Source organism: Montipora capricornis, chromosome 10 (genome assembly GCF_036669925.1).
Source record: "Montipora capricornis isolate CH-2021 chromosome 10, ASM3666992v2, whole genome shotgun sequence".
NCBI classification, from domain to species: domain Eukaryota; kingdom Metazoa; phylum Cnidaria; class Anthozoa; order Scleractinia; family Acroporidae; genus Montipora; species Montipora capricornis.
This window is the reverse complement of record NC_090892.1, coordinates 31584978-31597477: the sequence shown is the minus strand read 5'-3', so window position 1 is coordinate 31597477 and position 12500 is coordinate 31584978. Positions and strand designations below refer to the sequence as shown.

At 43.0% G+C, this 12500-nt stretch overlaps 2 protein-coding genes across 8 annotated transcripts in view; one reads left to right on the top strand and one right to left on the bottom strand.

Annotated features, from left to right (window-relative positions):
• LOC138019971 (bifunctional polynucleotide phosphatase/kinase-like) overlaps nucleotides 1–12500 on the bottom strand; it is a 215248-nt gene that overhangs the window by 61069 nt on the left and 141679 nt on the right. For all 7 annotated transcript variants that reach the window (XR_011126282.1, XR_011126283.1, XM_068866957.1 and 4 more), the window contains one exon: nucleotides 193–260. Coding sequence is in view for 5 of the 7 variants with exons in the window: in XM_068866957.1 (XP_068723058.1) it covers nucleotides 193–260 (68 nt within the window). In the remaining 2 variants the exon portion in view is untranslated. The remainder of the gene's footprint in view (nucleotides 1–192; nucleotides 261–12500) is intronic.
• LOC138021981 (uncharacterized) lies at nucleotides 7022–8896 on the top strand. Its single transcript, XM_068869005.1, has one exon. It carries the CDS (start codon nucleotides 7053–7055, stop codon nucleotides 8253–8255), a length of 1203 nt encoding a protein of 400 aa, XP_068725106.1. The 5' UTR covers nucleotides 7022–7052; the 3' UTR covers nucleotides 8256–8896.

Genomic DNA, 12500 nt, shown 5'->3' with positions numbered 1-12500 from the left:
TTTGTATTTTTGCTGCGATTAATATGAATCTCTTTTGTTTCCCTAGAAGGTTTGAGATATGTTACATCAACTTACCTGTAATGGCTTGTGTTTTGCTGAAAGACAACACCTTAATCCCTGTTGTGCATGACTACTTCATTAGAGCAGCAAAACTAACCAATCAGAGATTACAGTGTAAAAATATTATCTTACTGTTCTGTCACTGCAGGAAAAGTCTTTCCTTTTCCCAGGAGCCCAGTTTTCCGCACGACCTGCAGCATCTGAAAAGACAAACTAGAGCCTAGACCACCAATGTTTGTGTTTTGCTTCCAATAAAATTGGGTCTTCTATATAAAAAGACAAGTTCCAGACATTAAATTCAGTTTAAGACTGACTTCATAGGACTGACCAGGCAGGTGTGATACAAGCCATCACACTGATGTCAATGAAAATGAAGGATACACCAGAAAATCCTGGAAGACAGAGTGGGCTTGCTTTGGGATCTTTCTCAAGGTATTTAGACCACCCCCCTTTGTTTTGGGGCCAAAATCCCAAAAATTTAACCAAAATTAGCATAAAGGCAGAAATACCTCCTGACCACAGAATACATACAATTTTATTATCATTTCCCCTGAAGAAAGACTGGTCCTTGAGTAGTTTAGAAAAGCAGTTTCGAATTATTCAGATTGACAGGTGCCAATCATCAGATGTCAACACCCACCCATGTCACAAAAGATTTTCCTCAGATGAAATTTAGGCTATCTTTTGATCCAAATATAGTAAAAGTCCAAGCTTCTTTCGGAAACCAACTTATATTATGAGTAACATCCATCCTTGCTTTAACAAGAGCAAGAATAAAATTTTTGGCATCTGTTCTTTTAACAGCCGTTGAAAGAACACGAACAGCAACCATGTCTAACAGAAAGAGATTGACAAATAAAAGAAAATAACCCTTTATAGGATTAGTCCTAAACGTAATTTTAAGGTTAACAAAACTTAAGTTGGCTATTTATTTTACTTACGGCAAATAAAGGTAATTGAAGGCAACGATAACTGAAATATATCTCATACGAAATTGCAATAACGCTTAAAATATCCATTGTCACAACATGAATACCGAATGAAAAACTGCCAAAACTAATTTGTTAATCAAAAAGTTGCTTGAATGAATTTATCTGGTCATTAACATCTTGTTTGGGTTGTTTTCAAAACCAAGCATGCTGAACAGCTATACAGTATGTGGCCCCTGGTCCGGCGGGTCTAATTTGCAGGTCGCAGGTCATTGTTTCACCAATACAGAAAGTATCCTAAACATTCATAAAAGCTAACCTTATGCCTAAAAACTTTTGTTTAGGCCTAATTAGGCCTAAGGTTAGCTTTTAAGAATGTTTAGGATACTTTCTGTATTTGTGAAACAATGACCTGCAACTCGCAACCTGCGACCTGCAAATTAGACCCGCCGCCCCCCCTGGTCCGCAAAGTCTTTGGTCCGCGACTTTTCCGAACATGATGTCATATTTCATCGTTAAGTAAAATACGACCAAAAAACAAATGTGTCGGATGATTTATTTATTATTCTTCTTTCACATGACGAAATTTCGGCTTTCCTACTATCGGTGAATGTGCGGAATTCAAGTTTGTTGACAGGACATGTGTTAACTTCTCTTTCTAGAAAGTCTCTACTTTTGCGGCTCAATAACTTACATGGTCATGTTTACTTGGCTTGTGTAAAAAGGCAACGGGAACACATGACTTTTTGCGGAACAGATTTATAGATAAACTAATTTCTGCAGTTGGGAACGAATTTTCTGCAGAGTTTTAAACTTTTGTTTTATCAACTCTTGAAAAATATCAACAATTTTCGCATAAGGATCCTTGGTCCACGACTAATACTACTTATGACCCCAGAGAACATAAATCTCACAAAGCAGAGAAAACCTTCGATAAATGAAAAAATTGTCTTTGCTTTAACTGAATATTTTTTCAAATCTTCTTTATACATGTTTATGAACAGGTTACCTTCTTTTCTATGTCTCGAATATCTCGAATATGGTCTTATAATGGAGCTTGTGTTGGGAGACTGTCACGCAACGGAAAATAAAAGCAGATTTCATACTCACAACGACATACAATACGACTGTAGCTGCGATATATCAAGGATAATAAAGAATCTATATATTTTCATGTTCGTACAGAAATTATCGGGATTCACGGGTATTTTTTTTGGGCTGCTTACATGATTCACAGACGAAGGGCTCGTGATTACGTTCACCTTTTTTCGAATTACAAGAAAAATATTTCAGTTTGGAACCTTGCCAATGTAACGAGTAGGACGCAAGAGACTGGGCCAAGCCCGATACAGACTATTATGGGATGAGAGAATCGCGCGAGTGAAGAGAGAAAGAGAAAATGTGTTGATGTTTTGGATTAGTTTGCTTGAATTAAAGTAGATAAAAACGGACTTTTTTGTGAAATGTAACATTTGGTGACCACGACGTGACAGAAAATGGCGGAGGAACTGGAAGAAACGCAGATTGAGCTAAGGGCCACCATTTGCACCTTGGACGAAGTGAGCCTTCGAGAGCTATGTGCAGAACTACAAATAGAGTTGAAGGAGGAGACGGGCCGCCTTGACCTGATTCAATGGATCACAAAATATCTGGATGCTGAAAAACTGAATGTCGAAAAACTACAGAAACTTAAGGATGCGATTGCGGTCAAAAAGGAACCACCGGCAGAGATCAAGAGTGAAAAAGAGACAGAACAGAAACCAGGTTTCCACGAGGCAAGCGTTAGCACATTGAAAGGATCGACAACAATCCCATCATTCAAGAAAGAGTTTAAAATATCAGGCCAGACTGGAGATTCGTGTCATAAGGATCGACTCAGCTTTACCAGCCTGGCCCACCAAATTAATGCTGGGCTGAATCGTGGCTGTCAGGAGAAGGAAGTAACGGAAGCGGTTATTCGGGCGATTAATCCCGGGCTGCGATTGCGAAGCTACCTTGAAGGTAAGCCATGCTACACAAAATTCTCTGGTCACATTACCAAGAGAAAGGTGCGACTGAAATGTACCAACTTCTCAGCTCAGGGGCGCAAGAGGGTGGTGAAACCCCACAGGAATTTTTTGTCCGCCTCCTCGATCTTAAGCATAAAGTACTCTTCAGCTCACAAGAAGATGGTTCTAATTTCAAATATGACCCTAAGCTTGTCCAGTGCATGTTCCTACATTCATTGCTAACTGGTTTACGGAGTGACAGTATTAAATTGGAAGTAAAACCTTACCTACAAAATACCAAAGTGACGGATGAAGAACTGTTTGAGAAGTTGAATGTGCCAGTTAGCAATGAAATGGAACGGTGGCAAAAACTTGGCACTTGGCGTGAACAGCCCACAAGACAGGGCGTTGTGCAACAAGTCGCTCACAAGTGTGGAGAGCATGGACACTTCAGCTATCAGTGCCCCCAGCAATGGGTTCAAAGGTCAGAAAACCTCCAGGAAAACGGCCGGGGGTCGCTCCCGCAGGACAGGGAGCAGCCCAGGAGACGCAGGGACAGTCCCAACAATGTGTGAACTGTGGGAAGTGGGAAGAATGGGCTAATCAATACTTACGGTGTTTACAGTGCCATGCCAGCCATTATTGTTCAAACGTGTGTCAAACAATGTATTGGGGGGAACATAAGAAACTTTGCCAAGCAATTAGAGATGTGGAATCTAGACAGTCTAGGGAAAGTGTCGACCAAATGAAAACGTCATTCCCCTTCCATCTAACTCCACGACAGCATACAAAACTAACAAAGTTGGTGGGAAGAAGGTGTATGGTAAGCTGTGTTCTACAAGGATAAAAGGTGGATGCCCTGTGGGATACTGGTGCTCAGGTCCGTGTTATGTCAAAGCGCTGGAAAGAGATCCGCCTACTCGGTGAACTAGAAAGAGACGTTAGTGAATTACTGGAGGGGGAGGAACTGAACCTTCAGGCTGCGAATCGTACAGAAATCTCATATGATGGTTGGGTTGAGGTGGACTTTCAGCTGGCTGGGGATGTTGAACAGTCAGAACCATTGAAAGTTCCTATACTCGTAGGCAGTCAGGATAACCAAGAGTATCCCATCATCGGGTTCAATGTCATTGAAGAGGTGATAAAGAGAAAAGACAATTCTGATACCCCAAATGTGCTTACGCGAGTAGTGAGTGATTCGTTTCCGTCAGTACTAGGAAACAGGGCGCAAGCACTCGTTAACTTCTTCCAGACTAAGGAACAAGAGGCTGGCACGGGAGTGATTAGGGTTGGAAGGCAGGACATATATTTGGCCCCAGGAGAGACTGTGAGGATTAATTGCCCAGTGCATTTTGGACCATTAGAGGAGGATTTACCAGTTGTGTTTGAACCAAAAGAAGAAGAAACTTGGCCTGAGGGGCTAGAAGTGAGGGAGTGCCTTAGCAGAATTCAAGCCAGGTCATCAAGTAGAATATTTGTCCCAGTACATAACCAAACACAGAGGGGAATAACTTTACATAAACGTACCGAACTGGGCACGATAAAGTTAATGCAGTCTGTTACCCCACTACCGGTCAAACATAAGGAGGAAGAGTCAGCTAAAAGCGTTACAGATGGGGAAGATACTGGTGGAAACCGGGAGCCTGGGAAGCATGAACAAGAGCAAGGGCAGTGGGTCCCACCAGTTGACCTGAACCACTTGTCGTGTGAGCAGCTGAGCATAGTGACAGCAATGTTAAAAGAGGAGAGCAGCTCCTTTGCGGTAGATGACAATGATACTGGCTGTGCTAGGGAATTAGAGTTGGAGATTGACCTCAAGGACGACAAACCAGTGCAGAAGACGTACAACTCCATCCCAAAGCCCCTGTATGGAGAGGTGAAGACGCACCTGCAGGACATGATCTCTCATGGTTGGATAAGCAAATGGAAATCACGATATTCGTCACCAGTGGTTTGCATAAGAAAGAAAGATGGTAGCCTAAGACTATTTGTCTACTATCATCAGCTGAACAGTAAAACCCTGGATGATCGATAACCCATCCCCCGCATTCAAGATATCCTCAATAGCCTTAGTGGTAACACTTATTTCTCAGTCCTTGACCAAGGGAAAGCCTATCATCAGGGATTCGTAGCGGACAAACACCACCATTTAACAGCATTCATCACACCCTGGGGGTTGTACCAATGGAACCGCATACCATTTGTTTTGAAAAATGCCCCAGCCACTTACCAGAGGTATATGGAGAACTGCTTGGAGGGCTTGCGGGACGAGATATGTATTCCCTATCTTGACAATATCCTGGTTTACAGCAAGACGTTTATGGAACATGTAGAAGACGTGCGACAGGTGCTGAAACGTATGTAGGAACATGGTATCAAACTGAAAGCGAAGAAATGTAATCTGTTCAAGCTGAGAGTTCGTTATTTAGGAAAGGTGGTCACAGCGGATGGTTATACAATGGATCCAACCGATGTAGCATCCGTGAAGGCGCTCAAAGAAACTAAGCCAAGGACTGTGGGTGCCCTACGCAAACTCCTCAGCTTCATCAGTTATTACCAGCAGTACAAAAAGGATTTCTCCAGATTAGCGAAACCACTGTATGCTCTGTTGTCTTCAGCTGTAGACACAAGTACACAGGCCACCAAAACTAGGAGAAAGACACCTTTAGGAGGACAACTGTCATCAAAACAAAAAATAAACTGGACTGAAGAACACCGGGAACGATTAAATCTCCTCATTGACCTACTAATGCAACCAGGAGTACTGGTCTACCCTGATTTCGAGCAGCCATTTGTGCTACATACAGACGCTTCATCCGAAGGCCTTGGTGTAGTTTTGTATCAGGAACAGGGAGGCAAACTGAGAGTTGTCAGATATGGCTCTAGAACACTCACGCCAGCAGAGCGGAACTATCACTATCAACTATCACTCTGGGAAACTAGAGTTCCTCGCTCTGAAATGGGCAATCACTGACAAATTCAAGGACTACCTCTTCTATGCCCCAACGTTCGTTGTATTCACTGACAACAACCTGCTGACGTACATTATGTCGTCAACCAAACTGGATGCTACTGGCCACAGATGGGTGGAAGAATTACCAGACTACAACTTCACCATTAAATATCGGCCTGGCAAAATGAATGTTGATGCAAATGTCTTGTCAAAGGATGCCATTAGACGTGGACAGTCACATGAGAACCTGCACCGAGGAAGTATCTCAGGACGTTTTTGGGGCTACTATTCAAGCGGTCAGGGAACAGTCCAAGGGCTCAACCCCACGGATAACAGCGTGATTGGTGATGCGACAACACCTGAAATTACACCGGAGGATCTAAACGTGAAGTTATTCAGCCCACAGAAAATTAAGGAGGTTCAGCATAAGGACACTGTTATTAGCCGAGTAATTCACTACAAGTTTCATGGAGCCAGACCAAATGGAACCCAGCTGAAGCATGATCCCCGCGATGTTAACACTCTAGTGAGAGAATGGAACAAATTGGAAATTGACGGTCAAGGTATCCTGCGGTGCCGAACCAGCTCTAACTTACAATTAGTTCTACCAAAAGAGTTCATACCATTAGTGCTAAAGGAACTTCATGTAGAGATGGGACACCTTGGAGTGGACCGAGTAGTTGATCTGGCGAGATCTCGATTTTAGTGGCCTCATATGTATGATGATATTGAACAGTTTGTCAAGCGCAAGTGCAGATGTATCAAACAGAAGAAACCAAACATGACTACCAAGGCACCGTTGCACAATGTAGTGACATCAGCACCCTTTGAACTTGTATCTATTGACTTTCTTCATCTGGACAAGAGCAAGGGTGGATTTGAATATGTATTGCTGATTGTTGATCATTTCACTAGATATGCACAAGCTTATGCGACACGCAACAAGACTGCCCGTTCCGCTGCTGAGAAGATACACAATGAGTTTATCCCCAGATTTGGTCTGCCCGTTCCGCTGCTGAGAAGATACACAATGAGTTTATCCCCAGATTTGGTTTCCCGGCACGTTTACATCACGACCACGGTGGGGAGTTCGAAAACAAATTGTTCCACCACCTTGAATGTATGAGCGGAAAGGCTAGTTCTCGGACTACCCCATACCACCCCCAAGGTAACAGCCAAGTGGAGTGGATGAACCGTACCCTGCTCTTGATGTTGAGAACCTTACCTGAGGAAAAGAAAACCAACTGGAAAGACATCTTGAACAAACTCATCCACGCTTACAATTGCACAAGGCATGAATCCACTGGTTTTTCTCCATTTCAACTAATGTTTGGACGTTCTCCTCGCTTGCCAGTTGACCTGATGTTTGATCTGGGCAACAAAGAGCAGCCGGTCAATTACCCGGACTATGTGAAGTGGAAAAGAGATATGAAAGAAGCATACGCCCTAGCCTCCAGACAAATTGTGAAATCATCCATCAGAAGTAAAGCCTGTTATGACAAGAAAGCTTCAAGCACCGTTCTGTACCTTGGTGACTGTGTCCTCGTGAGAAATCTATCAGAAAGAGGAGAACCTTGGAAACTCCGTGCTTATTGGGAACAGCAAATACATGTTGTTGAAGAACGTATGGCTGACAGCCCTGTTTATCGAGTAAAGCCTGAGCATGGTCGTGGCAAACAGAGAGTCTTACACCGTAATTTGCTTCTCCCTTGTGATGGCTTACCCTTGGATCTGCCCACCCACAACAGGGTGGCTCACAAAACGTCCAAGCCTACTCTCACCATACCACCCCACACCAGCAACAACGGAGAAAGTTCAGACGATGAATATGGTATACCCATTCCGTACCCTCCTGCCGTCCATGACCCTGGCCCTGTAGCTGAAATGGACATTCCACCTATCGACATAGAGGAACAGCGTGATCTTGTGGCTTCTGAGGACATGTCAGATGCCTTCGCCGAGACCCAGGCTGAACCGAGTGTAGACGCTGGCCCACATGCAGCAGAATATGCCAGCCTACCCGAAACAGGAAACGCCGCTCCGGAAAGTAAAGACTCAGACACTGAGGAACACCCAGAGGATAGCACACAGCCAAGGAGAGACAGAAGACCACCCCTGACGTTCACTTACAATCAATTGGGAATACCGGAATATCAGCGTCTCAATCCCGTGGAAGACACAATCCAAGCCCCACAGGTGATGTCGCCACCCGTCTTGGCCAGATGGCTATTACCCAGTTGTAACCCACAAATCCAATGGTACCCACTGTACCAGTCGCAGTTACCGAATGTAATACCACAGCCTGAATGGATAAGCCAGTATTAGGCGCACCTTGCTGATAGCCCACCGTGGGTTAACACTCGCATTGCACTAGTAGGAATTGGTCATGACGGCCTAGACTAGGAGGATTTCATTGTCGAGACAAGGGAACTGAACTAATTTCTAAAAGGATGCATAAATTGTAGGAATCGTGCACCATGTACAGCTCAGACAAATGGCCTACAAAAGGTTTTGAAAGTGAACACTGTCTAGGACAGCTCAGTATCTCAACAGCGGCAACTAGGGCAAAACAGAATTAGACTTTTTGTACCGCAGTTGTTATTGTTAGTAAGTTAGCGTCACTCATGTAAATGTCGGGAGGACATTTCAGTTGGACGGGGAGTGTGTAATGAGTAGGACGCAAGAGACTGGGCCAAGCCCGATGCAGACTATTATGGGATGAAAGAATTGCGTGTGCAAAGAGAGAGAGAAAATGTGTTGATGTTTTGGATTAGTTTGCACGAATTAAAGTAGATAAAAACCGCCTTTTTTTGTGGAGGGTAACACCGATTTTCTTTTAGCGCAAGAAACGAAAACTCTATCTTCAGGGAAAATTTCATATTGTGGCCTTTTGATTCAGGTAAGATATTTAAGATTACCCCTTTTTCTCGTGGACCAAGGGCCACATACTGTAGTCATAAACACTGCGGTTTAAATTTGGTACTGTGTAGTGACATGTAATCCACTCTCTACCTCGCTCTCCGCCAAAGAATAAACATCAGTCCTTTGTCGCATTTGGTGCTGAAATTATAATTGCCTTGGCGAATAGATTCCCGAGCTAAACAGAAATGATTAATGAATGCTATTGCAATCTTGCACAAGTAAGCACTTCAAGAGTACAGGTAAATGCGAGCACAAGGTGTTTGTTGGTCAGTGGTAGTTATGAATGTCACGCAACAAAAACTAATTTCTGAACCGTTCAACAAAAAGGCTAAGAAAGTGAAATGCTATGAACGTTAAAGTCTGTGTGGTACATCATTTTTTAGTTATTGGCCGAAGCATTACACGCGACTTTAAATGGCTTTTTATCCTTGTGTACCAATATTTTACACAAATATACCCGCCGAAAATCAACAAGTACAATATTGGAATTCACTTTGCCATGAAAACGCCTTCTTTTTTTTTCATGAATTGGAATAAATACGCATCAACAGAATCTATACATACTAGAACATACTAGAAACCCTTAAATTGTTCAAACTTCTAAGGAAGGGTTTTGGGTTTTTTTCAACCTGACAGCCACTGTCTTGGTGTCACGCAAGGTGAAAATTTGAAAGTTCAAATGATGCAGTATTTTCAAATCGAAACACGCTACGGCACTAAAACTTTTTCGAAATGTTCAATTCTAGAGTACCTTCAAGGTAGTGTTGGAAAACACTGTGTTTTAAACAAGGCAAGCGTTTTTGCTTTTCTACAGATAACTCAGTGAATTTGAGGAGGATAAGTAGTGCATCTCCTGTAAATGCTAAATATGATCGTTTAGCATTTAGGGAGATACGCTACTTATCCTGTTAACAGTGAATGATCTACAGTGAGGCCACTCAGATGAGAGCACTGAGCTCAAAACTAAGAAAAACGTGTTTAGAATAATTTATTGTAAAACCAACGGCTGTTTTTGGCAAATAAGCTGGCCACGATATTTATACTATCCCAGTGATAGCCTAACTGGAACTTTTGAACTGGCCGCGGAAAAGAATGGTACAATCTGTGAACTGCAGCTTTGACTGCACAGCATTAGTGTGGTTGGAGTATATTGTATGATCACAGTTCCAGCTGTCCCTGTATTTCAAGCCTCTTGGTGATCTCTTCTGCCTCAGCGACATAGTCCTCCTCTTCGTCTTTGGTTGAGTCACGGTTTACTTGTTCTAGAGCCCGTCGGCCACTCCTATACAGCACAGATAGTCTGCTGAAATACCGAGCTATTTAATCGGCCACCAGCCACTCTTCCTTGGCGAACATCTTCCTTCCGCTCTCGTCGCACTGAGTTCTCATCTTGCTACACACATCTGCAGCACTGGCTTTTCTCCCTGTCTTTTTGCCTTCCAGGAAGATACTCTTCAGATGTCTTTTCACTTTGTCAGTGAAGCGGATTGTTCACCTCCATGTTTACAGCGCCCATCCTTGGGGGATCTTACAAACTGGATGGTCAACAGCATCTTCAGAACTTGATCCTGTTTCTTTCCGTAGGTAACTACGTGAGACCTCTGCGCATGTGTCAGCCCATTTTTTCTTAATGGTGTCATAAGTGGTTTCTATCTCAAGGCGAAGAAGATGCTTTCCTGCATCTAGGTGTTTTTGTAGATTACCATAAGACTGGTAAGTTGTTGTACATCCATCCTCGGGGCAGGAGAAATACACTTTCGTGGCTTCACCAGCTGGTGGCTCTTCTTCGACAACCCGCAACTGTGACGTGCTAGGATGCACTTGTTGGAGCACAGCTCTCCTCGTTGTTGACCTGAAAGCACCGGTTTCCTCACCTGGAATGCTGAAGGGCTGCAGAATGCACAAGTCAGTTGGTCCCTGAAGCGGCCCAAGCCCTTTCACCTGTACTGGTGAAAACAATTTACCGGGGCCTACATTGTAAGCCTTCCACACACACAGACCTGCGGACTCAAAACTAAAATTGTTGGGAGCATTGTATGCTTTTTCATGGTGAGACTGTACTCCTGCACCTTCACCACTGCTGCCTGGCACCCTTTGACACCACCATAGGAATCGATAGCAACCTTGACATCACTGGCGCTTGTGATGTCATGCCCTTCATTGATGTAACGCCTCATATGGCTTTTAACCATGGCGATTCTTCTGTCACAGACGTCCTTTCCAGCCTGTGGATCACTAAAATCATATCTGGCGATCCTAATGCCTGCACAGTCTACAAGGCTTGAAAGTGAGAGGATGAGACAAGCACAATGGTAACATCCAGCATTGTCACTGTGCAAGAGTGCTTCTTGAATGGATGGGTTTCCCTCTTTTACGGTTGTGAGTGTATGCTCTATGATTGAAGCCACCGCAAACCAGTTTTGATCGCATTCCTCAAACAAATGGACATACGTTCTGGCCTAAAAATGTAATAAAAAACACATTCACCTTCAAATGGTTAACTGATACAAACGCATTTAGCCGATGGGATTCTTGAATTTTTATTGGATAAGGAGCTATTAAACCATGCTCCAGTGATTTTAGTATTGTATCGCTTAAGGCGTCGCTCAATTAAAAACATAATTATTTTGATATTGAAATCATGGACAAAAGAAGTCATTGTTTCTACAGCCGTAAACCCATTGATTGGCACATCACTTGTGCATTGTGTACCAAGACTGGCAGTTAGGTTCAATGTCATGAAAGAAAATCTTGGGAAATGAGGCTCGAGAAAATTAAAGGCAGCAAGGAAGACTCTCCATTGTTTTATGGGTAATAAAAAAAACCTTGCATGATGTCCACAAAGACAACTAAAGCGGACGGCAACTGGCAAATAATTCTTCAACACCCCATACCGTCGTTTGACACCTCTGACAAAGTTTTATTATATCTCTAATATTTCTGATATTATATCTATAATACTTAATCATCTCTAACCGTCTAAGTGGAAGGAAAACGAGAAATGTGCAGAACGTCCATTCCAAATGCTCAGTCAAGAAGAGAGTTGAATTGTAGGCGGACGATCTGCTTAAAATGGTGGCTCAATGGTAATCTTTTTAGCTGTTATTTCCGGCATTTTTTTCTGCGAGATAAATTTTGGCTATAAATTTTACCACATTTCCCATTGATTGCCACACCCTTCCAAACGTCAAGCACAAGATATAACAAAAAATTACTCTCTTCTCTTCTTGTAAAGTACAGTTCACAACTATTTGAATTTAGTTTGCTCAGTGTTAACTTTTTAAATCTAGTGGTTCAGTATTGTCACAATTGTAAAACATACCTTGGGTAGCCTTCTAGTTTCATCAGACGCATGCGGTTCTGTTGAGATCACTGTTTCAGACACATCCTCATAATCTGCATCTGCAGATGGCTCGCCATGATCCTCAACGAATAAGACATTACTGGGCTGGTCAATTCGGATAGCAACAAGGTGATCACCTCGACAAAGTTTGCAAATTCCTGGTTAATTGCGAAGAGTTATGTTGGGCAAAATGCGAAACTAAAGAAATACTGTCACCTTTACGGCACACAAACGCAAAATCATACTAATTTTGCCCTCTTACCTCCACCAATCGGAACAAGTGCGTTCCACTTTGCCATTATTTC

Bases quoted from the DNA above. Each gene is read 5' to 3' on its own strand.
- LOC138021981 (XM_068869005.1), top strand. From the start codon at position 7,053: ATGAGCGGAAAGGCTAGTTCTCGGACTACCCCATACCACCCCCAAGGT.